General features: G+C 44.7%; 2 protein-coding genes across 4 annotated transcripts; one reads left to right on the top strand and one right to left on the bottom strand.

Annotated features, from left to right (window-relative positions):
* LOC149521789 (feather keratin-like) lies at nucleotides 1-25,960 on the bottom strand. Of its 3 annotated transcripts, none has more exons than XM_089772497.1 (2): nucleotides 25,321-25,960; nucleotides 1-1,302 (listed from the first exon to the last, which is right to left on the bottom strand). In XM_089772497.1, the coding sequence occupies exon 2, from the start codon at nucleotides 1,279-1,281 to the stop codon at nucleotides 853-855; it is 429 nt and encodes a 142-aa protein (XP_089628623.1). In that variant the 5' UTR covers nucleotides 1,282-1,302; nucleotides 25,321-25,960; the 3' UTR covers nucleotides 1-852. The 3 variants fall into 3 exon arrangements, 2 of the variants coding, with proteins under 2 accessions (XP_089628623.1, XP_089628624.1); XM_089772498.1 differs by lacking the exon at nucleotides 25,321-25,960 and adding an exon at nucleotides 3,933-4,182; XR_016347718.1 differs by lacking the exon at nucleotides 1-1,302 and adding an exon at nucleotides 17,543-18,440.
* On the top strand, nucleotides 11,660-12,573 carry LOC149521790 (feather keratin-like). The gene has a single exon (XM_089772384.1). It carries the CDS (start codon nucleotides 11,684-11,686, stop codon nucleotides 12,110-12,112), a length of 429 nt encoding a protein of 142 aa, XP_089628510.1. The 5' UTR covers nucleotides 11,660-11,683; the 3' UTR covers nucleotides 12,113-12,573.
* Nucleotides 25,961-26,551: the final 591 nt, after the last annotated feature.

Genomic DNA, 26,551 nt, shown 5'->3' with positions numbered 1-26,551 from the left:
AGTTTTTAATGTGAGTGAAATTGGCAATTCACAATTTCAGAAAGCAATACTACAAAGCAGGAAGAATGGATTCCCAGTGTTTTAATATGGGCTGTGAACCATCACCCCTTTCCTCAGATGCATTGGACGTGGGCAGTTCTTTTTCCTTTCTTGGAGCTGCAAGGTTGAACAACACATCACATATGCAGCTGATGCCTTTCTTAAGACCCCTGTTCCCTTCCCACTGCAGGGTTCGTACAAACACAGTGGCTTCGTCTAGACTGGCATGATTTTCTGCAAATGCTTTTAAAGGAAAAGTTTTTTTAACGGAAAAGCACTTTTTGCGGAAAAGCGTCCGTATCAATCTAGACGTGCTTTTCCGCCAAGAAAAAAACCAATCGCCATTTTTGCAATCGGGGCTTTTTTGCGGAAAACAAATCTGAGCTGCCTACACTGGCCCTTTTGTGCAAAAGGACTTTTGCCCGAACGGGAGCAGCATAGTATTTCCGCAAGAAGCACTGATTTCAGACAGTAGGAAGTCAGTGTTCTTGCGGTAATTCAAGCGACCAGTGTACACAGCTGGCAAATTTTTCCGCAAAAACTTGCCAGTCTAGACACAGCCAGTGAGTGTAATTCAGAGTGAGTCCAAATGTGCACAAGAGAAGAAGCATGTGGTTGGGAAAGCATTGGCAGAAAGAGTTCCTAGCAAGACATTGGAATTGGGTCCATGAGAGAAAGGGGCTGGGCAGATACAGCTCGTGTGGAGCTCAGCTGGAGCCAGGCTAGCATGGCCCTTCTGAAATCGATATCGGAATCTATCGGTTGCTGTTCATTTCCTGGTCTTTCCTTTGGCCAAAGAGATTCCTGCCGTGTCTAACATGGTGAGCCGCATGCACTCAGGTACCTATGACAAGATAGCCCAGTGCCACAAGATCCTCCATATCCATAACCTCCCCCATAACCATAACGACCTCCATAACCACAGAGTCCCCCGTAACCAAAATGCCCCCCATAACCACCTAGTCCTCCCAAGCCAAACAATCCCCCGTAACCAGCTCCAGAGCCGAACAGTCCTCCAGCTCCAAATGAGCCCCCGTAGCCGGATCCCACCAGGGGGGCTCCCACAGCTCCCACTTCACTGTGCTGAGGGAAGGTGCTCATAATGGGCCCTGGGATGGTCACAGCAATCGGCGAGGGCATGATCAGCACTTGGGAGTCAGGGCACTGCCTCACGCACGGCTCGTTGCAGGTGCCAGAAACTGGGCTGGGTCGGGCCACCCCGCATTCTGGATAGCAAGACATCTTTGTGTGATGGAGAGAAACCTGAAACACAACAGAAGACAGAATATCGAGAAGGTGTAGGTATTGTTAGAACACTCGTCTCTTAGCTGGGTTCCTATTGTAGTGGGGTCTGTATGGGGCCTGATGGAAAGAGGAGGAGGAGTGCATTTAGATACTTAGTTCAGGGATATGTATTTGTTCCTGTTTCTTTTCTCTATTCCTCTTCTCCACTCACAGTAAAGTTCCCTTCCCAAGGGCCCCTTTGAAACTACCTCAATGACTGAAATTCAGCCAACCTGGAAACAGTGTAACTATTTCATTGGTGGGAATTCTGTGTCTATTGAAGACATTTCTCCAAGGGTATGTCTAGACTACATGCCTCTGGCGACAGGCTACCCAGCATAAGCTACCCGGCATAGGCTACCTCGGCTCAGTGCACTAGTGTGGACGCTCCGCGGTTGACATCAAAGGTATTTGTCGACCTCCCTGGTATGCCTCGTGGGATGAGGTTTACTGGGGTGGTTGACAAATGCCTTTGAAGTCAACCACGGAGCGTCCAGACTACCGCGCTGAACCAACAAACAGCTGATTGGTACAGCGTGGCAGCCATTTAAATTTAAATGAAGCGGCGATTATTTAAATTGCTCCTTCATTTTCCTACGCCCAGTAAACAAATCTACATGTCTCCGTCGATGGAGCCATGCAGTGTAGACATACCCCAAGAGACTACAGCTGGCTTAGCGCTAGTCTGTTCCTTTCATGAGAGCAGCCAATATCTCCCTCAAAACCAGTAGGCTGCATCTAAACTTGCCAGCTGTCTACACTGGCCACTTGAATTTCCGCAAGAACAGTGACGATCTCATGTAAGATTGTCAGTGTCCTTGCAGAAATGCTGTGCTGCTCCCATTCGGGCAAAAGCCCTCTTGTGCAAATGCTTTTGTGCAAGAGGGCCAGTGTAGACAACGCGGTGTTGTTTTGCACAGAGAAGCCCTGATGGTGGAAATGGCAATCGGGGCTTTCTTGTGCAAAACCGCCTCTAGATTGGCACGGATGCTTTTCCGCAAAAAGTGCTTTTGCGGAAAAGCGTCTGTGCCAATCTAGACACTCTTGTCCACAAATGCTTTTAAGGGAAAACCTTTTCCATTAAAAGCATTTGCGGAAAGTCATGCCAGTCTAGACGTAGCCGTAGTGTCTCCCTTCATAGAGTGGCTCTTTGCTTTTCCAAATCTTGGAAGTCACCAACATTTGCTGATGACTGAAACCCGAAACAGAACAGGGGATGGAAGAAAGAGAAGCTGTGAGTGGAAGGGTGGTCTCAGAGCTCGGTTCCTATTGCAGTGGGCTCTACATGGGGCCGGAGAGAAAGAGCAGGAGTGGGTGTAACCCCCTTGTTCATGGGTCTGTATTTGTTCCTATTTCTTCTTTCTCTGCATCTTTTCCCCTGACACCAAACCTGCCCCCAAAGGGCCCTTTTGACACATTCTCAATGATTTTAGTATTTGGGAAGCTGTGTACCTATGTACCTGATGGAAATCATGGGCTACTGTGTCCATTAAGATCTTTCTCAAGCAACCCTGGCTCCCAATGCTTCCCTTTCCTTACATCAGTCAACTGCTGCATGCTACCCAGGTGTGTCTGGGTTCATAGAGGGGATCTTTGCTTTTCCAAATATTAGGAGTCACCAACACTTGAACAGAATCTTTTTCTTTCCCCACAGAAAAGATCCTGAGCTATGTTACAATGAGCGCAGGGCCAGTGACTTCAATGGAGTAAAGAAATATGACACCATCTGAGGAGACGCATCTTCAGTGGCTGTTTCCGCTCACGAGAACATAGAAACTGGTCACTGGTTCATACTATCTGGCAACTTAAGAATTCTCCCATCCCCAAGAGAGAGGGTAACTGCTCTTTTACAATGCAGGAGGAGAATGCAGAATTGGCTGGCTGTGTCTAGACTGGCAAGATTTTCTGCAAAAGTGGCTGCTTTTGCAGAAAAACTTGCCAGCTGTCTACACTGGCCCCTTGAATTTCCACAAGAACACTGACGAGTTCATGTAAGAAATCAGTGCTTCTTGCGGAAATACTATGCTGCTCCCATTCGGGCAAAAGTCTTTTTGCGCAAAAGCTTTTGCACAAAAGGGCCAGTGTAGACATCTCAGATCTGTTTTGCACAAAAAAGCCCCGATCGCAAAAATGGCGTTCGGGGCTTTTTTGCGGAAAAGTGTCTGTGCCAATCTAGACGCTCTTTTCCGCAAATGCTTGTAACGGAAAACTTTTCCGTTAAAAGCATTTGCGGAAAATCATGCCAGTCTAGACGTAGCCGCTGTGGATAGACTAACCTGGGAAAGTTCCTTTTACATCTAGGTAAGTGACGAATCTCTAAAGTATTTTCTGAAGTTACTTTAAAGGTTATATGCCTTAATTCAATTTCCAGTTCATAGGAAACATGTTTTGCAATTGCATAGAGTGCTACTAAAATACCCACTATTGCTTTCAAATCATACATCCACCACAATCTGCAACTGAATCACTACACAAGACAATGAGAGAAGAACAACACCAGCTGTGATAAGTATCACAGGGAGGCAATACCGTATTCAGTTCTGAAATGGACATCGACCCTCCTGCGTCATCTCTCGGAGGAGAAAGAGATGGAGTCAAATTGGACTTACCGAGATCACCGAGGAGATGAAGTCCAGAGAAGCGTTTAGCAGAGTTCTGAGCCACGAGCCCTTTTATACAGTTTCTAGGGCTGCCGAGAAGCTTGATGATGCATTTTTTACACAAAGCCCCAATTAATTATCAAAGAAACTGGATTGCCTTGGTAAATTCTCCTTTGAGGCTGCTGCTTTCCGAGGGCTGGGCATTATTATTGTTAGGGCCAATCCCATCGATGAGCATTACACTCTGGGTTCCCTGTGTCTCGGTGCTGCGATGAGAGTGACTGCTGAGATGATTCAGAGCTGCATCTGGACCACAATCAGCTCTTGTAAGCGAAATGCAGTTTGATTTCAAAGGGCGTTCGACCTGACCCTTGTCATGTTTGTAAGAATGGAGAAAAACAGCTCTCCCCATCTTAGAAAGCTCAGAATGAACTGCCCAACATCCCTGACTTGGACCAATATGAAGTGGAAGGAGCAATCGGAATAAACCCATTGCGTTTGTTGTTTTTCTCACGTTCTGACATGGGGAAAGAACAAGGCCTGTAGAAATCTATATTCCCACTTGAACCTTCATTCTCTGTCTTAGAAGAGACTAAAATTCAATATGAGCCTTTTTCATTACACTCTCCCAAAAGGGAATTGCACCTCAGGGTGATGGAAGTCTGACCGAAGACTGGACCTCCCCTTGTGTCATCCATGCTGTCTCAAAGGGCTGAATTAAGTTCATTTTCTCATGAGTCCGGGGAAAAGATGGAGGCCTGTGAGAAGAGGCAGAGGACTTGGATAGAAAGCTTTTGAGTTAAGTCACAGAACGTGGACCCTGTCCGAAACACTGTGACTCTGTGTGACTGAGCTGACAAAAAAGCAAGGTCTTGTTGTAAGAGAATGCAGCTGACTAAGCCCTGAAAGAAGCCCAGAGGAGATGGAGATCAGGGGTTCTCGGTGAAGGAGGAAATGGCTGTGGGACGAGATTGCACATGTGGCAGAAAACATCCCTGCAAGCAAGTGTATGACATTTTCATTCTACATCGCGTCCCTAGGAGTGTCTTCTACATCCAGAGAAGAAGGACATGGCTTCCTGTTATTTTAAGTCCCTGAAGCAACTGTGCTGATTTCCCCCAAGAGGAAACCTTATTTTTCTATCAAAAAATTTTGCAAATGCCAACTGATCAAGTACATTTCAATGAAACCAAAATATCCCATATCCCGTGACTCTCTGTCATGACCCAGTTAAAGGTGTGTCACAAGAGACATTGGCCTCTTCTTTTTTAAAGTGACTCTATTGCTCATTGCAGAGACGTCTGATCCCAGAATAATGTCACATTTTGAAGACTCTACCCATTTCCCTATAGGACGCACCCATGAGTGTTCTGAGGTCCTTTGAAATCTTCTTTTTGAAGAAAGCTCTATAATTTCCAGCTTTAACACCTTAGTAACCCTGTTTTATAGGGATTGAGAAAAGAAGCAAAATGAGGTGAAAGTCACATGGGTGTGAGATGCAAAAACAGAAACACAACTTCATACTGGTGATTCATCCTGTGACAGGCTCAATGCAAAGACTATTCACGAAGACAATACTTCTCCAAAGGGACAACCATCTATCCTATGTCCATCATTTCTATATGTGTGGTAGCGATGTAAATCGCAGCATATCGCCCAAGCGTCAAAAGCTAGCTTTAAAGCATGTCACCCATTAGGATGAAATTGCCCCCTGCTCAGCATGTGCACCTTCCTCTGTCCCTGGCAACACGTCTCTCTCTGGAGGGTCATGGTGACCCAACAGTGCAGAATTTTTTCCGATTTGTCAAATGCGGCATGGAGCAGGTCAAGTCTCTCGCCCAGACTTCTTTACGTACAAGGATAATCATTGTCCTAAGGAACGTCAGGCATGGACGTTTCAAGTCTGTTCATGTGCAGTGCAGAAATAACACTCTAACATTGGCTTCAAATGGGAAAACGTTTGATGCCGTCTAATTTAAATCTGCTCAAACGTAAATAATGTAAATAACCATGAATGAGCCAACAACTGCAAATAAAGGCAGTGAAATCAGACTGCAGATCTATTGACTGTTGATCTTGCTTCACACATTCCCCTTTACACTTCCATCAGGCAATGTTTCACCCAACATTGCCCCAAAACTCATCCAACCAAAATAGGAAAAGGCCAGAATAAGCTGTTCTAAGCAGGATTCTCAGGGGAGGGACATATTGGGAAGTGGCAAAGAGTAAGTATCCAGCAGTGTTCAAGAGATTAAACTTTTTAGCAACCATTAGTAGTCCCCATTCTTACTATTTGTTCTCATTCACCAGTCACACCTTGTCTGACCTTCACCTTAATGTGTCTCCATTGACCACTGTGGCAAAGTGGTGTAATTGTAACATTCATGGTGTTTTTCTGAGGTTTCCTCAGACCGAAGCATTGGAAGCACTTCACAACCACCCATTAAGATTTATATCTTAATAAATCTTATAGACTTGTATTATTATAGGAGTAATAACATTTATTGGGAGTGCGAGTTCTGATGACAAACATTAGATTCTGAAAATGTATGTCGAGAGTTTAGAGGAGAGGATGGAAGATAAGAAATGGGTCTGAGTGGGACTCTTTTCACTCATTTGATCGTTTCTCTTCTGTTCTTACCTATTATGTCATGGCGAACTGCTAAACAGTGAGACAGATTTCTAGCATTGGTATATAAGCACTTTGTATACTGAAGTAATGAGATGGGAGAACTAATTGAATGGGGATATTCCTATAACCGGCATCCCAGAAATTTGGTGGAATGAGGCTAATGAGTCATACCAGGGCACAAAGTTCATCATGGGAAGGACAGAATAAGTCCTGCTGGTGGGGCAGTGGCACTGGACGTGACAGAAAACAGAGAGTCAAATGAAGTAACAATGTGAAATGAATCGAACTGTTCCATAGAATCTCTATGGAGACTGATTCCATGCTCTAGTCATATGAGAATAGCAGGAGGAATATATTACCGACCGTCTGACCGAGATAGTGACAGTGACTGTGAAATGCTAAGGGAGAGTAGAGAAGCAACAAGAACGGGGGAATTCAACTGTGCCCGTATTGAGGGGCTACGCATCACCTCAGGACAGGATGAGGAGATAAAGTTTCTTGGTACCTCACATGACTGCTTAATGGAGCAACTGGAAGCCACAAGAGGAGAGGCAATTCTTGATATCCTCCTAAATGGTAGTGATAGTGACTGTGATCTGGTGTAAGGGGTGATCTAGTGATAGGATCTGGTCTAAGGGGTGACTCTAGATGGAGCGCATGGAAAAGGGACCATCATATAAAACATTTAACAGCCGTTTGGTGGACAAACTACCACAGCAGCCCACCACAGTGGCATTTGAGTTTAGAAACGAGAATGAGACAAAAATGAGGAAGTTAGAGCAACAGAAATAAAAAGATACAGTGCTGAACGTAAAATCCCTGCAATGGAGCCTTTACGTAAAAAAATCAGAGAGGGATAAAAGAGCATCATTTAATACTAATCTATTAGAGTTTTTATTAATCTATTACAGTTCTTTGAAAGGGTTAACAAACATGTGGACAAGGGGGATCCAGTAGATATAGTGTACTTAGATTTCCAGAAAGCCTTTGACAAGGTCCCTCACCAAAGGCTCTTATGTAAATTAGGTTGTCATGGGGTAAGAGGGAAGATCCTTTCATGGATTGAGAACGGATTAAAAGACAGGAAACAAAGGGTAGAAATAAATGGTAAATTTTCAGAATGGGGAGGTGTAACTAGTGGTGTTCCCCAAGGGTCAGTCCTAGGACCAATCCTATTGAACTTATTCATAAACGATCTAGAGAAAGGGGTAAACGGTGAGGTGGCAAAGTTTCGGATGATACTGAATTGTTCAAGATAATAAGACCAAAGCGAACTGTGAAGAACTTCAAAAAGATCTCACCAAACTGAGTGATTGGGCAACAAAATGGCAAATGAAATTTAATGTGGATAAGTGTAAAGTAATGTACATTGGAAAAAATAATCCCAGCTATACATACAATATGATGGGGGCTAATTTGGCTACAACTAATCAGGAAAGAGATCCTGGAGTTATCGTGGATAGCTCTCTGAAAACATCCACGTAGTGTGCAGCGGCAGTCAAAAAAGCAAAGAGGATGCTAGGAATTATTAAAAAAGGGATAGAAAATAAGACAAAGAATATCTTATTGCCCCTGTATAAAACTATAGTACGCCCACATCTTGAACACTGTGCACAGATGTGGTCTCCTCACCTCAAAAAAGATATTTTGGCATTAGAAAAGGTTCAGAAAACAGCAACTAAAATGATTAGGGGTTTAGAATGGGTCCCCTATGAGGAGAGGATAAAGAGACTGGGACTTTTCAGTTTTGAAAAGAGGAGACTGAGGGGGGATATGATAGAGGTCTATAAAATCATGAGTGGTGAGGAGAGGGTGAATAAAGAAAAGTTATTTACTTGTTCCATAATAGAAGAACTAGAGGACACCAAATGAAATTAATGGGTATCAGGTTTAAAACTAATAAAAGAAAGTTCTTCTTCACACAGCGTGTAGTCAACCTGTGGAACTCCTTGCCAGAGGAGGCTTTTAAGGCTAGGACTACGACAGAGTTTAAAAAAGAGCTAGATAAATACATGGAGGTTAGGTCCATAAACGGCTGTTAGCCAGGGAGTAAGCAATGGTGCCCCTGGCTCTGTTTGTCAAAGGCTGGAAAAGAATGGCAGGAGACAAATTGCTTGATCATTGTCTTCAGTCCACCCCCTCTGGGGCACCTGGCACTGGTCACTGTTGGTAGACAGGGTACTGGGCTAGCTGGACCTTTGGTCTGACCCAGTACGGCCATTCTTATGTTCTTATGTTCTTATTTAGAAAGTGGAAAATACATTTTAGTAAAGAAAACAGAAAGCAGCACTAATCTATGGGGATTTTTTAGAGGCTCATAAAGCACTGGGAAATGGGGTATTCAGTGGATACAATGTATTAGAGGATAGATCGACCGTAGTCCCTTTGGAGACATATTATCTTCGTGTATAAAGAAAACTGTTAAGGTGGACCAAACATTAGCCACATTCAATCATTGATGCCTAGATCCCAGGACGCTCACTTTTCTAACTAAACCTTTTACTAAACTTGCCGTCTATAAGGGAGTAGCAATGATGAACTTCATGTTGAGCCTGTGGCAGGACGAGTCAGAAATAGGAGGTTGTGTTTCTGTTTCTGCATCTCACACCCACGTGACTTTCACCTCATTGTGTTTCTATTCTCAACCCCTATTAAACAGGCACATGAAGGTGTTAATGCTGGAAATTATAGAGCCATCTTCAAAACGATGATTTCAAAGGCCCTCAGAATGCTCATTGGTGCTTCATACAGGCAAAGGGGCAGAGTCGTAAAAGGTGTTAAATGATTCTGGGATTAGAGGCCTCTGCAATGAGCAATCAAGTCAATTAAAAAAACGGAGGCCAAGGTCTCTTGTAGCAGCTATTCAATTGGGTCATGACAGAGAGTCTTGGAATATGGGATATTTTATTTTCATTCAAATGTAATTTTTCCTTTGGTTGTTTAAAGTATATTATGATAGAAAAATAAGGTTGCCTCTTGGTGGAAATCAGCACAGTTGCTTCAGGAACACAAATTAAAAGGAAGCCATTTTCACCTTCCTCTCTAGATATAGAAGACACTCCTAGGGATGCATTGTTGAATGAAAACATCTTTCATTTGCTTGCAGGGGTGTTTTCTGACACATGTGCAATCTCATCCCAACGCCATCTCCTCTTTCACCAAGAACCTCTGATCTCCAGCTCCTCTGGGCTTCTTCCAGGGCTATGTCGGCTGCATTGTCTTACAACAAGACCTCGCTTTTTTGTCAGCTCAGTCACACAGAGTCACAGTGTTTCGGACAAAGCCCACTTTCTATCACTTAACTCAAAAGGATTCTATCCAAGAGATTGTTCCTGATGGAGCCTCCATCCCTCCCTTGACCCATTAGGAAATCAGCTTAATACAGCCCTTTGAGAGAGTGTTGGTGAAACAAGGGGAGGTCCGTCGTAGCTCAGGCTTTTGTCACTGTTGGGAGAGTGTCAGCTAAGAGGCTCACATTGAATTTAAGTTTCTGCTAAGAGAGAGAAGGAAGGTTGATATAGGAATATAGATTCTTACAGACATTGTGCTTTCCCCAGGACAAAAGGAGAGTTAGGGAATTGAGGTCCTTACAGTAAACACACTGAGGACAATGGACTTATTCCGACTGATTTCGAAGAGAATTCAATATGACCCCACTCACATTCGTAAGAATGCAGGAAACTAGCTCTCTGCATCCTAGCAAGCTGAGAATGAATTGCTCCATGTCTCTGATTTGGACCAAGAGGAAGTAGAAGGACCAAACTGGATTTCTGCTTACGAGACCCGTTTGTTGAGGTGATTCAGAGCTGCATGAGGTCCACAGTCACTCCCATCCACCGAGACACAGGGAATGCAGAGTGCAATGTGCATCGATGGGATTGGCCCTAACAATAATAGAGCCCCACCCTGGGAAAGCAGCAGCCTCAAAGGAGAATTCACCAAAGGAATCCAGTTCGTTTGATAATTAATTGGGACTTTGTGTAAAAAATGCATCATCAAGCTTCTCGGCAGCCCTAGAAACAGTATAAAAGGGCTCGTGGCTCAGAACTCTGCTAAACGCTTCTCTGGACTTCATCTCCTCGGTGATCTCGGTAAGTCCAATTTGACTCCATCTCTTTCTCCTCCGAGAGATGGCACAGGAGGGTCTATGTCCATTTCAGACTGAATACGGTATTGCCTCCCTGTGATACTTATAACCAATGGTGTTGTTCTTCCTTATTACCTTGTGTAGTGATTCAATTGCAGATTGTGGAGGATGTATGATTTGAAGGAAAGGTGGGGATTTTAGGAGCACTCAAGTCTATTTTGAGTTCATAGGAAATAAGTTTTGCATTTCCATTAAGGCATTTAAATCTTTAAAGTAAGTTCAGAAAGTCCTCTAGCCATTGGTCACCTAACAAGAAAAGGAAGAAACTTTCAAAGGTTAGTCTATAGACGGCCAATTCAGCACTCTCCTCCTGCATTGTGAAAGAGCAGGGACCCCTCTCTTTTGGGGATGGGAGAATTCTTAAGCAGCCAGATGGTATGAACCAGTGAACCAGTTTCTATGTTCTCCTGAGCAGAAACACCCGCTGAAGACGATCTCCTGAGACAGAGAACTTTTTCTTTGCTCCAGTGAAGTCACTGGGCCTCTGCTCATGGTACGCCAAGTCAGGGTCATTTCTATGGGAAAAGAAAAAGATTCCATTCCAGTGTTGGTGACTCCCAAGGTATGGAAAAGCAAAGATCCACACTATGAACCCAGACACACCTCCTCTGAGGACAGGAAAGGATCAGCATTATCTTAGCCAGAGTCATTTGACAAAGGTCTTAAATGGACACAGTAGCCCTTGATTTCCATCACTTACAGAGGTACGCAGCTTCCCAAATGCTGATTTTAGGCAAAATCATTGAGAATGTGTGAAAGGTGTCCCTTTGCGGGCAGTGTTGGTGTGAGTGGAAAAGTGTCAGAGAAATAGGATCAAATACAGACCCATGAACAGGCGGGTTAAATCCACTCCTCCTCTTTTTCTCAGGCCCCATGTAGAGCCCACTGCAATAGGAACCGAGCTAGGAGACCGCTTTTCCAGTAACAGCTTCTCTTTTTTCCATCCCTGTTGTGTTTCAGGTTTCTCTCCATCACACAACGATGTCTTGCTATCCAGAATGCGGGGTGGCCCGACCCAGCCCAGTTTCCGGCACCTGCAACGAGCCGTGCGTGAGGCAGTGCCCTGACTCCCACGTGCTGATCATGCCCTCGCCGATTGCTGTGACCATCCCAGGACCCATTATGAGCACCTTCCCTCAGCACAGTGAAGTGGGAGCTGTGGGAGCCCCCCTGGTGGGATCCGGCTACGGGGGCTCGTTTGGAGCTGGAGGACTGTTCGGCTCTGGAGCTGGTTACGGGGGATTGTTTGGCTTGGGAGGACTAGGTGGTTATGGAGGTCGTTATGGTTATGGGGGAGGTTATGGTTATGGAGGACTCTGTGGTTATGGAGGTCGTTATGGTTATGGGGGAGGTTATGGGACTGGGCTATCTTGTCATAGGTACCTGAGTGCATGCGGCTCACCATGTTAGACACGGCAGGAATCTCTTTGGCCAAAGGAAAGACCAGGAAATGAACAGCAACTGATAGATTCCGATATCGATTTCAGAAGGGCCGTGCCAGCCTGGCTCCAGCTGAGCTCCACACGAGCTGTATCTGCCCAGCCCCTTTCTCTCATGGGCCCATTTCTAATGTCTTGCTAGGAACTCTTTCTGCCAACGCTTTCCCAGCCACATGCTTCTTCTCCTGAGCACATTTGGACTCGCTCTGAATGACACTCACAGTGTTTGTATGAACCCCGCAGTGGGAAGGGAACAGGGGCAATTGCATATATTACGTTTTGTTCAACTTTGCAGCTCCAAGAAAGGAAAAAGAGCTTCCCACATCCAGTGCATCTGAGGAATGGGGGTGATGGTTCGCAGTTCGTATTACATCACTGGGAATCCATTCTTGCTGCTTTGTATTATCCCTTTCTGTAAATGTGTATTGCAAATTTCATTCACATTAAAAACTTTACTGTATCAGAATATCTATCTTGTGGTTTTACTTGTTCTCTCGCCCCTGTTTATGAAATGGACTGGATTAAATTCATCCCTGCAGTTCAGGCAGCCATAGGGAATTGTCAAATTGCAATTTCGGGAGCTATGCCATGATGGGCGAATGAAACCACTGAGAGGGTTCGTTGCATTTTACAGGCCACCTGCATGGGTGCTGTATTCCTGCCTGTATTGCCTGTGTTAGCCATTTCAAGTGAAAATCTGTGTAAATCTTTGCAGGAAAAGGATCTTTGCTAAGTGGGTCTTTTTTAATTGCAAAAAACCCAATCACGTATCTATATCTATACAGCAGCATTATTTGGGCTCTTAGTTTAGTTTAAAAGTGCACCCTGCTCCCTTCCAACTCCCTTTCTAAACTGCTTCACAAAACTCTCTGGTAGCTGCCCCTGTTGGCAGCGCTCCCTGGTTGATTACCAGCAGGCTTTTCAAAGCCATGGCCTTCCTGAAACCCCCGCCTCTGGCTAAAGCCTGACCAATGAATTGAGGTTTCTCAATTTCAAATCCTCCTTAAGAAGCTCATAGCTCCCAACTGCCAACCACAGCACACTGGTGCTTCGAACAAACAGCTCAGCACGTGAATCTCCAAACAAACAAACAGTTACCACAGACACACACGCACACACACACATGCACACACACACACAAGCTCAGCAGATTGTTTCTGATAAGAGGTTACTTGCTGCTTGCCTGAAAGAAACACACACACTACAGACAGCCACTTAGTCCAAGAATCCTGTAGTCGTTCCTCCCTCACCTGGACCCTTCCCTCATGAAACCATCTGTTAGCTGCCCCTATTCACAAAGCTCTACACCTTTCTCTCTACCTTTTTTACCCCTCGTCTACACCAGGGAGTTATTTCTAAATAGGTAAAGTCCCATGGGAATCAAGACTAAGAGGAAAAACAATTCAAGAGAGTTGGAAGTTTTTCAAATGAATGTTATTACGGGCCTAAAAGCTAACTATTCCCCTGCTTAAGAAAGATAGAAAGTATGACAAATGGAAACCTGGAAATGGCTTAGGTGCAAAATGACTTTTTTGTTTTGATCTACACCAAGAATTCTAATGATAAAGGAATGCTTAACATAGTGAATGATAGTAGATATGGGGTAGGTTTAGAAGATAAAATAAAAAAGGACAAGTTAAAAATTACTTAGAAAAGTGAGATATCTTCAAGTCTCCAGGGCCTGATGAAATGCATCCGAGAATACTCAAAGTAGCTGATAGCTAGTATCAGGAGGTATGGGAGATTTTATCTATAATCTTTGAAAAATCATGGAAGTCCGGAGAGATTGCAGAAGACTGGGAAAAGGCAAACACAGTGCCCATCTTTAAAAAGAGAAATAAGAACAACCTAGGAAACTACAGACCAGTCACTTTAACTTCTCTGCCAGGAAAGATAGTGGAGCAAGTCATTAAGGAATTAATCTGCAAAGATCTGGAAGACAAGAAGGTGATAGCTAACATGCAGCATGGATTTGTAAAGAACAGAACACGTTAAACAAAATGGACAGCTTTTTTGATAGGATAATGAGTTTTGTGGTTAAGGGAGAAGTGGAGGACATGGTATACCTAGACTTTACTAAGGCATTTGACACAGTCTCTCATGACATTCTTATCAACTAGAGAAATACAACCCAGATGGGACTACAATAAGGTGGGTGCATAACTGGCTGGAAAACAGTTCTCAGAGTAATTATTAATGGCTCACAATCCTGCTGGAAGGGAATAACAAGTGGGGTTCTGCAGGGTTCTGTTTTGAGACCGGTTCTGCTCAATATCTTCATCAATGATTTAGCTAGTGGCATAGAGATTACGCTTAATAAGTTTGCAGCTGATAGCAAGCTGGGAGGGGTTGTAAGTGCCTTGGAGGACAGGGTGATAATTCAAAATGATCTGGACAAACTGGAAAAATGCTCTGAGGTAAATAGGATGAAGTTTAATAAGGACAAATGCAAAATACTCCACTTAGGAAGGAAGAATCAATCTCACACATATAGAATGGGAAGTGACTGTCTAGGAAGGAGTCCTGCAGAAAGGGATTTGGGGGTCAAAGTGGACCACATGCCAAATATGAGTGAACAGTGTAACAGTGTTGTAACAAAAGCAAACCTAATTCTGGGATGCATTCACAGGAGTGTTGTGAACAAGACATCAGAAGTCATTCTCCCACTCTACTCTGTCCTGATTAGGCCTCAGCTGGAGTATTGTGTCCAGTTCTGAGCACCACATTTCAAGAAGGATGTGGAGAAATTTGAGAGGGTCCAGAGAGGAACATGAAGGACTAGAAAACATGAGCTATGAGGGAAGACTGAAAGAATCAGTGAGTGATAAAAACACATAATTTAGAAAGTGGAATTTAAATTTTAGTAAGGAAAATAGAAAGCAGGAAAAGATACGTCAACTAATGGAGTATTCTAGGATGCATTTCAGCAGGCTCTGGTGGCTTGCAGATGTCTGTCTTGTCCAAGTAATTTTTAACTTGTACTTTTTAAGTTGTGTCTTCTAAACCTACCCATTTGTACTAGCATCCACTATGTTAGGCATTCCTTCATCATCAGACTTCTTTGTGAAGACCCAAATAAAGAAGTCATTAAGCACCTCTGCCATTTCCAAGTTTCCTAATGTTGCTTCTCCCTGTTCACTAAGCAATGGGCCTCCCTGACCTTGGTCTTCCTTTTGCTTCTTATATATTTATAGAATGTCTTCTTGTTACTTTTTATGTCTCTAGCTGTTTGAGCTCATTTTGTGCCTTTTCTTTTCTAGTCTTGCCCCTGCTTACCTGTATTGTTTGCTCATATTCATCCTTTGTAATTTGACCTAGTTTCCATTTTTTATATGACTCCTTTTTAATTTTTAGATCATGAAAGATATCCTGGTTAAGCCAACGTGTTGTTTTGCTGTACATTCTATATTTCCTACACAGTGGAATAGTTTGCTTTTGGGCCTGTAATAATGTCTCTGAAAAACTGCCAAGTTTCTTCAATTGTTTTTCCTCTTAGTCTTGTTTACCATGAGACCTTGCCTATTTCGTAATAACTCCCTAATTAGACGAGGGCTAAAAAGGGTGTAGAGACAGGTATAGAGCTTTGCGAACAGGGGCAGATAAGAGAGAGTTTCGTGAGTGAGTTCTCCAGGTAAAGTAAAAATGATCCGAGATCTTTGAGGTAAGTAGCTGTCTGTAGTGTGTGTATTTATGTATGGGGTGTACTTGCTGGTTGCCTGAAAGAACCTGTGTGCTGAGCTTGTGTTGGTCTGTCTTTTTGTTTGGAGATTCATGTGCTGAGCTGTTTGTTTGAAGGACCATGTGCTGTGGCCGGGAGTTGGAAGCTGTGAGCTTCTTAACGAGGATTTGGAATCTAGAAGGTCAGTAACATCTCACGTTATGAAAGTGAGCATCCTGGGATCTAGGACTCAAACATTCACTTGAACTTTCTTTATACGCAAAGACAACACCTCTCCGAAGGGGCAACCATCTATCCTATGTACAACGTTTCTATATGTGTGGTAGCGATGTAAATCACAGCTTATCAGCCAAGCACCAAAACCTTGCCCCATTGTGATGTAATTGCCCACTGCTCTGTGTGTGCAACTTTCTCTGTCCCTGGAAACACATCTCTCTCTGACGGGTCATGGTGACCCAATATGCAGAATTCTTTGAGATTTGTTAACTGCGGCATGGAGTAGGTCAAGTCTCTCGCCTAGACTTCTTTACATACGAGGATAATCAACGTCCTAAGTAATGGCAGGTGTGGACATTTCAAGTCTGTTCATGTGCAGTGCAGAAATAACACCGCCCCTACAGGGGAGCCTCGAAATTAGTGCGAGGCAGGCTCCATTATTGTGGATGTGCTACCTTGACCTAGAGCCCCAGGAAGCACTGGGGAGTAATTAATTCAAATTACTCTGGGGAGACATTATTTCAAAATAGCTACAGCGGAGCTATAACAATTTTGAAATAAGCCTAATTTCCAAATAATGAGCCGTTGATTTTGAAATCTCTCCACCTGCTTTCCTCGGGCAATAACAGGCTTGGTAGTACGGACACTCCGCTTATTATTTCAAAATAAGGAAGTTTACTTCGAAATAATTCCATGGTGAAGACCAGGCCTTAAAAAGGTATAGAGAAAGGTCTAGGGCTTTGTGAAAAGGGTCAGACAAAAGGGAATTTCATGAGTGAAGAAGAAATGATTATGGGATCCTTCAGGGAACCATCTCTCTGTAGTGTGTGTGTTTGTGTGTGGGGGTTACTTACTGGTTGCCTGAAAGAAACTGTGGGCTGTTTGTGTGTGTGCTGTGGCTGGCAGCTGGAAGTTTCTTAAGGAGGATGTGAAATCTAGAACCCTCTTTTTAGTGGTCAAGCCTTAGCCAGGAAGAGAAGGCTTTGTAAAGCTTGTTAATAAGCAACCAGGGACAGATAACATGCAGTTTTTTTGAGGGAGTTTAGAGGGGGAGTTGGACATTCTATGAAACTTTAAACTAAACAAAAACACAAATAATGTGGCGGGAAAGATAGAGGAAGATAGAGTTTCTTAAGCAATTTTCTTCTCCTTTAAAAAACCTAAGGCTCTAGGATTCAAGCACACAACCAGAAGCTTACCACAATCCATGTGACTGGATTGCGATCAGTGAAAAAAGAACACCCCACTTAGACAAGTGCCTTTTCCTGCAAAGATTTACACAGATTTTCTCTTTAAATGGCTAAAATAGGAAATATAATGAGGAAGACAACACCGGGCAGGTGGACTGTATAATACCACGAGCCCTCTAAGTGGGTTCATTCTTCCAAAATTGCAATTTGAGAATTGCGTACTACTGCCTGAACTACAGGGATGAATTTAATCCAGTCCGTTTCATAAACAGGAGAGGAAGTAAAACCACAAGACTGATATTCTGATGCAGCAGAGTTTTTAATGTGCATGAAGTTTGCAATACACAATTATAGAAAGTGATAATACAAAGCAGGAAGAATGGATCCCCAGTGTTGTAATACGGGCTGCGAACCATCACCCCCTTCCATCAGATGCACTGGATATAAGAAGTTCTTTTTCCTTTTTTGGAGCTGCAAGGTTGGACAACACATCACATATGCAACTGATGGCTTTCTTATGACCCCTGTTCTCTTCCCATTGCAGGATTCGTACAAACACAGTGAGTGTAATTCAGAGGGAGTCCAAATGAGCATAAGAGAAGAAGCATGTGGCTGGGAAAGCATTGGCAGAAAGAGTTCCTAGCAAGACATTAGAAATGGGTCCATGAGAGAAAGGGGCTGGGCAGATACAGCTCACATGCAGAGAAGCTGGAGCCAGGCCAGCACGATTCGATATCGGAATCTATTGGTTGCTGTTCATTTCCTGGTCTTTCCTTTGGCCAAAGAGATTCCTGCCGTGTCTAACATGGTGAGCCGCATGCACTCAGGTACCTATGACAAGATACCCCACTGCCGTAACCTCCCCCATAACCATAACGACCTCCATAACCACAGAGTCCCCCATAACCACCTGATCCTCCCAAGCCAAGCAATCCCCCGTAACCAGCTCCAGAGCCGAACAGTCCTCCAGCTCCAAACGAGCCCCCGTAGCCGGATCCCACCACAGGGGCTCCCACAGCTCCCACTTCACTGTGCTGAGGGAAGGTGCTCATAATGGGTCCTGGGATGGTCACAGCAATCGGCGAGGGCATGATCAGCACATGGGAGTCAGGGCACTGCCTCACGCATGGCTCGTTGAAGGTGCCGGAAACTGGTCTGGGTCGGGCCACCCCGCATTCTGAATAGCAAGACATCTTTGTGTGATGGAGGGAAACCTGAAACACACAACAGGGATACAATAAAGAGAAGCTGTTGATGAAAGGGTGGTCTCCTAGCTCGGTTCCTATTGTAGTAGGCTGTGCATGAGACCTGAGCGAAAGTGGAGGAGTGGATTTAACCCCCTTTCTTCTTCTTTCTCTGCCTCTTCTCCCCTTCGAAACCTTCTCAATGATTTTGCCTAAAATCAGCGTTTTGGAAGCTGTGTACCTATGTAACTGATGAAAATCAAGGGCTACTGTGTCCATTTTAGACCTTTCTCAGATTACCCTGGCTACCTGTGATAAGTATCACAGGGATGCAATGCCATATTCACTCTGAAATGGACATGGACCTTCTTGTGCCATATCTCAGAGGAGAAAGAGATGGAGTCAAATTGGACTTACCGAAATCACCGAGGAGATGAAGTCCAGAGAAGCGTTTGGAAGAGTTCTGAGCCACGAGCCCTTTTATACAGTTTCTAGGACTGCCGAGAAGCTTGATGATGCATTTTTTTATGCAAAGTCCCAAATTAATTATCAAAGAAAGTGGATTGCCTTGGTAAATTCTGCTTTTGAGGCTGCTGCTTTCCCAGGGTTGGGCATTATGATTGTTCGGGCCAATCCCGTCAACATGCATGGCCCTCTGCATTCCCTGTGTCTCGGTGGTGGAATGGGAGTGACTGTGGTTCTGATGTAGCTCTGAATCATCTCAACAAACTGTGCTGATTTCAATCAAGGGGGAACCTTATTTTTCTATCATGATATGTTTTAACAAAATGTAGGTTAAGGTCTCTTGTGGCACCTCTTTAATTGGGTCATGACAGAGTCACGGAAAATGGGATATTTTATTGTCATTCAAATGTAATGTTTCATGTGATGTTTAAAGTGAGTTGATTACTCATTTCAAAGGCGTCTAACCCCAGAACAATTTACCACTTTTTAAGACTCTGCCCCTTTGCCTGTATGAAGCACCCATGAGTGTTCTGAGGGCCTTTGAAATCTTCATTTTTAACAAGGCTCTATAATTTCCACCTCTAAGAGCTTCATGTGCCTGTTTAATGGGGTTGAGAATAAAAAACACGAGGCAAAAGTCACATGGGTGTGAGATGCAGAAACAGAAACACAACCTCATATTTCTGACTTGTCCTTCTTCTCCAAAGGGACTACAACCAATCCTATGTCCATCATTTCTATATGTGTGGTAGTGATAAAAACCAGAGCATATCACCCAAGCATCAAAAACTTGCTTTAGAGCATGTCACCATTGTGATGAAATCACCCACTGCTCTCCGTGTGCAACTTTTTCTCTCCCTGGAAACACGTCTCTCTGGCAGGTTATGGTGACCCAATAGTACAGAATTATTTCCGATTTGTCAAATGCGGCACGGAGCAGGTCAGGTCTCTAGCCCAGACATCTTTACATATGAGGATAATCAATATCCTAAGCAGGAGTGGGTTGAGGTGGGCTGCGGCAACTGGCGCCCCAAGCGGAACGCGCGACTTGCGCCCCCATCTTCAGGGCTGTCAAAGGACTGACATCATCATCGGGCATCCTGGATGCTCTGCTGAAGGCGGCACCCTAGGTGACGGCCGAGTCCATCTATAGTCATGGACCGCCCCTGGTCCTAAGGAATGCCAGGCATAGACACTTCCAGTTTGTTCATGTGCGGTGCAGGAATTACACCCCCCACATTAGCAGCGAGGAGTCCTGTGGCACCTTATAGAGTAACCGAAGTGTTGGAGCATATGCTTTCGTGGGCAAAGACCCACTTCGTCAGATGCATAATATGCATCTGACGAAGTGGGTCTTTGCCCACGAAAGCATATGCTCCAACACTTCGGTTACTCTATAAGGTGCCACAGGACTCCTCGCCACTTTTGCAGATTCAGACTAACACGGTTACCCCTCTGATACTTGACCCCCTACATTGACTTCGAATGGGAAAATCTTTCATGTAATTTAAATCTGCTCAAATGGAAATAGCCATGAATTAGCCAATACGTGCAGAGAAAGGGAGTGAAATCAGACTACAGATCTACTAATTGTTGATCTTGCTTCACACTTTCATAAGACAATGTTTCACCCAACACTTCCCCAAAACTCATCCAACCAAAATAAGAAAAGGCCAGAATGAGTCTCTCTAAGAGATGTTCTCAAGGGACGGACGTATTTAAAAGTGGCGAAGGGTAAGTGTCCAGTGGGGGTCAAGAGATCCAGGTTATTAGCAGCCATGAGTAGTCTCAATTCTTACTATTTGTTTTCATTCGCCAGCCACTCCCTGTTTGACCTTCACCTTAATGTGCCTCTGTTGACCACTGTGGAAAACTGGTGTAATTGTAAATTTCATGGTGATTGTCTAAGGCATCCTCAGATCTAAGCATTTGAAGCACTTCACAACCACTCATTGCGATTCATATGGGCAAAGACTTCTATTATTATAGAAATAATAATGTTTATTGGGACTACGAGTTGTGATGACAAACATTAGATTCACTTTAAAAATGTATGTCAAGAGTTTAGGGGCAAGGATGGAAGATAAGAGATAGGTAAGAAGAGAAGGGAACAATCAAACAAATGAAAAAGTCCCACTCAATCCCATAATGTCATGGTGCACAGCTAATTAGTGACAAGTTTTCAAAGTGCTTATATACAAACGTTAGAAATCTAAGTAATAAGATGGAAGAACTAGAGTACCTCCTATTGATTGGGAATATTCCTATAAGAGACATCCCAGAAACTTGGTGCAAAGAGGATAACGAATGGGACAGAGTCATACCAGAGCACAAAGTGCATCATGGGAAGACTGTAACAAGTCCAGCTGGTGGGGCAGTGGCAGTAGATGAACGTACTTTATGGGGGAAAAGTCAACAAGCTTCCTGTACAGGCAAGTCATACCTCGCTAACCTATGGGTATTTTTTGAGATGGTCACCAAGCATAGGGAAAAGGAGTATCCAATGGATATAATGTATTTTGATTTCTAGAAAGCCTTTGACAAGGTACCTCACCAAGGGTTCTGAAGCAAAGGAAGCTGTCATAGGATGAGAGGGAAGGTCCTCTTGTGGATTGAGAATTGGTTAAAAGATAAGACACAAAGGTGAGATATAAGTGGTCAATTTTCAGAATGGAGAGAAGTAACTAGTGATGTTCCTCAGAGGTCTGTACTAGAACTAATCCTGTTCAACACGTTCAGTGTTCACGATAAACAGTATAATACTAAGCTGCTCAAACAAAAAAAAAGGACTATGTAGCACTTTAAAGTCTAACAAGATGGTTTATTAGTTGATGAGGTTTCGTGGGCCAGACCCACTTCCTCAGATCAAAATACTGGAAGAAAATTGGCATGACCATATATACCAAAGGATACAATAAAAAAAAAACCAGCTTCAAAAAGATCTCTCAAAATTAGATGAAAGGGCAACAAAATGAAAGACACATATTTATGCTCATAAATGCAAAATTATGCATATTGGAAAACAAAATCCGTACAGTACATATTAAATTATGGGTTTAATCTCTCAAGAGTGAGATCTTGGACTCATTGTGGACAGTTCTTTGAAAACATCCACACAATGTGCAGCGGCAATCAAAAAATGCGTACAGAATAATTAAGGGCCTCTCTGAATTCAGAAATTATTTTAAAATAACTAAAATTGATTTAGTAACTCCTGAAGGAGACAAAGAATTTAGGTCCTTACAGAAAATACACAAAAGGCAATGGACTTATTTCAAAGGGAATTGGATCTGTCCCACGTCACGTTTGTAAGAATGGAAAAAAACAGGTCTCCACACCCTAGCAAGCTGAGAATAAACTGCCACATGGCCCTGACTTGGACCAAGTTTATGCGAAAGGACCACACTGGATTTCTGCTTACGAGAGCCAACTGTGCTCCTGATGCAACTCTCAATCACCTTGACATTCACGCCCATTGCACCACTGAGACACAGGGAATGCAGAGTGGAATGTGCATCGATGGGATTGGCCCTAACAATAATAGAGCCCAGCCCTCAGAAAGCAGCAGCCTCAAAAGCAGAATTTACCAGGGCAATCCAGTTTGTTTGATAATTAATTGTGACTTTGTGTAAAAAATGCATCATCAAGCTTCCAGGCAGTCCTAGAAACTGTATAAAAGGGCTCGGGGCTCAGAACTCTGCTAAACGCTTCTCTGGACTTCATCTCCTCGGTGATCTCGGTAAGTCCAATTTGACTCCATCTCTTTCTCCTCCGAGAAATGGCAAGGAGGGTTGATGTCTATTTCTGACTGAATACGGCACTGCCTCGCTGTGATTCTGATCCCAGATGGTGTTGTTCTTCCCTCATTCTCTTGTGCAGTGATTCATTTGCAGGTTGTGGTGGATGGGTTATTTGAAGGGAAAGGTGGGGATTTTAGCAGCACTCTATGGAATTGCAAAACATGTTTCCTTTGATCTAAAAGTTGCATTAAAGCATTTAAAACTTTAAATTAAGTTCAGAAAGGCCTTGAACCTGGGAAAATGTTTTCCATATGTAGGTAAGTGACCAATGGCTAGTCTATACACAGCCAATTCAGCACTCTCCTCCTGCATTGTAAAAGAGCTGCTCCCCCTCTCTTTTGGGGATGGGAGAATTTTTAAGCTGCCAGGTGGTGGGAACCAGTGACCAGTTTCTATGTTCTCCTGAGCAGAAACAGCCATGGAGGATGTTTCCCCTCAGATGGTGTATTTTTCATTCGCTCCATTGAAGATAAATGGAGAACAATATACCCCAGTTCAGGATCATTTCTGTGGGGGAAGAAAAAGATTCCGTTCACGTATTTGCTTTTCCAAATCTTGGGAGTCACCAAGATCCACACTATGGAGCCAGACACACCTGGGTTACGCAGTGAGGTTGACTCTTCTAAGGAAAGGAAAGGATTAACAAGCAGGGTAATTTAAGAAAGGTCTTGGACACAACTGTCCATGATTTCCATCAGTTACATAGGTACACAGCTTCCAAAATGCTGATTTTAGGCAAAATCATTGAGAATGTTTCAAATGGGCCTTTTGGGGGCAGGTTTGGTGTGAGGGGAGAAGAGGCAGAGAAAGAAGAAATAGGAACAAATATGAACAAGGGGGTTAAATCCACTCCTCTTTCTTTCAGGCCCCATGTACAGTCAAATACAATAGGAACCGAGCTAGGAGACCTCCCTTCCAGTAACAGCTTCTCTTTGTTCTATCCCTGTTGTGTTTCAGGTTTCCCTCCATCACACAAAGATGTCTTGCTATTCAGAATGCGGGGTGGCCCGACCCAGACCAGTTTCCGGCACCTTCAACGAGCCGTGCGTGAGGCAGTGCCCTGACTCCCACGTGCTGATCATGCCCTCGCCGATTGCTGTGACCATCCCAGGGCCCATTATGAGCACCTTCCCTCAGCACAGCGAAGTGGGAGCTGTCGGAGCCCCTGTGGTGGGATCCGGCTACGGGGGCTCATTTGGAGCTGGAGGACTGTTTGGCTCTGGAGCTGGTTACGGGGGATTGTTTGGCTTGGGAGGATCAGGTGGTTACGGGGGACTCTGTGGTTATGGAGGTCGTTATGGTTACGGGGGAGGTTACGGCAGTGGGGTATCTTGTCATAGGTACCTGAGTGCATGCGGCTCACCATGTTAGACACGGCAGGAATCTCTGTGGCCAAAGGAAAGACCAGGAAATGAATAGCAACTGATAGATTCCGATATCGATTTCAGAAGGGCCGTGGTGGCCTGGCTCCAGCTGAGCTCCACACGAGCTGTATCTGCCCAGCCCCTTTCTCTCATGGACCCCTTGCTAATGTCTTGCTAGGAACTCTTTCTGCCAATGCTTTCCCAGCCACATGCTTCTTCTCTTTTGCTCATTTGGACTCCCTCTGAATTACACTCACTGTGTTTGTTCGAATCCCACAGTGGGAAGGGAACAGGGGCCTTAAGAAAGGCATCAGCTGCACATTTTATGTGTTGTCCTTGCACCTCCAACAAAGGAAAAAGAACTTCTCACGTCCAGTGCCTCTGATGGAGGGGGCCGATGGTTTGCAGCACATATTGTAACACTGGGAATCTAGTCTTCCTGCTTTATAGTATCGCTTTCTGAAAATGTGTATTGCAAATTTCATTCACATTAAAAACTTTGCTGCATCAGAATATCCGTCTTGTGGTTTTACTTGTTCTTCCTCCCCTGTTTATGAAACGGACTGGATTACACTCATCCCTGCAGTCTAGGCAGTAGTATGTGTAGCCCCCTTTGTCCTCCCTGGGTTACGCAGGAGCAGGTCACACTCACAGGTTTGCCTGGGCCCCTGATGGTTTTAACATCAAAGGAGTTCCTGAGTACCTTAGTGGTGATATTGTATAGTTGGGGATTCCCTGTCCACCCGTTGCTGCAGCCCCTCGCTCCCTAAGAATATATAATGGCCGTGCCTCCACCGGGCCGGCATTGTACACACTTCATGGTGTGCCTTGGGAGCCTAACGTAGTCTAGCAGTTATCTGGGTCTAACCCCAGGACAAGAATTATAAATGATATCCATCTAACTGATGACATAGAATGAACACAGCTTTACTTAACCTATAGAATCAGGCTAACAGTGAATAAAATCAATTCACAAAGCACAGAGAAATCGTAAGAACTTCTCCATCTGGCATTTGCACTGCCCCCATGTCCCCACCCCTGCTCCGGAGTCAGAGTCCTAGACACATGCTGGCCTGGGAGCTCGCAGGGCTGCAGCTGGAGTGGAGACAGCCTGGGCGGGTCCTCGGTGTTAGTCCAACTCCCTCTGCCCCAGAGCAGCCCCACAAATGCAGCAGCTCTGGCTCCCTGGGCAGGTCACTGCGGCTCTCACCAGACCCACAGTCAGTTTGTCTTTTGGGCTCCGTCCCAGGCAGCACTTTCCCAAACAGCCCAGTTACTCACAGTCGCCTCCTGTGCCCTTCCCAGCCACGGGCCCGGCCAGAGTCTCTCCCCTCCAGGGACAATCCACAGCCCCAAAGCAGCCTCCTAGATCCAAGCCCCGGCAGTAACAGTGACAGGCAACACAGCAGCTTCAGGCCTGGAAAAGGCTCCACACCAGCAGCCTGGCTCCTCCTTCCAAAATGGATCCTTGCCCAACACTCTGTCTGGGTAGCAGGGAAGAGACACCTTTTCCCCTTTTTTCCTCAAGGGCTCATGGGAGTTGTAGTCTCTAGGGCTAGATTGCCGCACTCAGGACCCTCTCTCCAAAAAACAGTCAGAGAGCCCTTTAGTGAGGGGACTCCATACACAATTCTCAAACTGCAATTTTGGAAGCTATGCCATGATGCGAGAATAAAACCTCTGAGAAGCTTCCTTCCATTATACAGGCCACCTGCCCGGGTGCTGTATTCCTCCCTGTATTGCCTGTGTTAGCAAAGAGCCTTTTCCTGCAAAGATTTACACAGATTTTCACTTTCAACGGCTAAGTGGGTTCTTTTTTCATTGCTAGAAAACCAAGCCCATAGCTGTATCTCCACAGCAGCATTATTTGGGTTTTAGTTTAGTTTAAAAGTTTCATGGCATGTCAAGTGTGCTAGCCTCTTCCAAGTCCCCCTCTAAACTCCCTCACAGAACTCCCTGGTAGCTGCCCCTGGTTGCAAAGCTCCCTGGCAGCTTATCTGCAGGCTTTATAAAGCCCTGGCCTTCCTGAAAGCCCCGCCTCTGGCTAAGGCCTGACCAATCAACAGAGGGTTCTTGATTTCAAATCCTCTTTAAGAAGCTCTTAGCTTCCAACTGCCAACCACTGCTTCCAGGGGCAGCCCGTGGACCTCGGCAAACTCGACAGTTGTTTAGGGCGCCGCAGCCCCGGGCGCCCCGTGATTATGTCGCAGCCATTGTCGGCTGTGCAGGCGGGGGCGCAGATCGTGCCTTCCGCATAGGGCGCCAGCTGCCGCAGCCTGCCTTAGGCCGCTCCTGACTGCTTCAAAGAAACAGCTCAGCACATGAATCTCCAAACAAACAAACTAACAAACACAAGCTCAGCACACGGATTCTTTCAGGCAACCAGCAAGTAACCCCCCCACACAAACACACACACTTCAGAGAGCCACTTAACCCAAGGGTCCAATAATCCTTTCTCCTTCAGCTGGACAACTCCCTCACAAGACCACCTGTTAGCTGCCCCTGTTCGCAA

The sequence above is a fragment of the Pelodiscus sinensis genome, chromosome 22 (assembly GCF_052426305.1).
Source record: "Pelodiscus sinensis isolate ZL-2025 chromosome 22, ASM5242630v1, whole genome shotgun sequence".
Taxonomy (NCBI): Eukaryota; Metazoa; Chordata; order Testudines; family Trionychidae; genus Pelodiscus; species Pelodiscus sinensis.
This window is presented reverse-complemented; position numbering and strand designations above follow the sequence as displayed.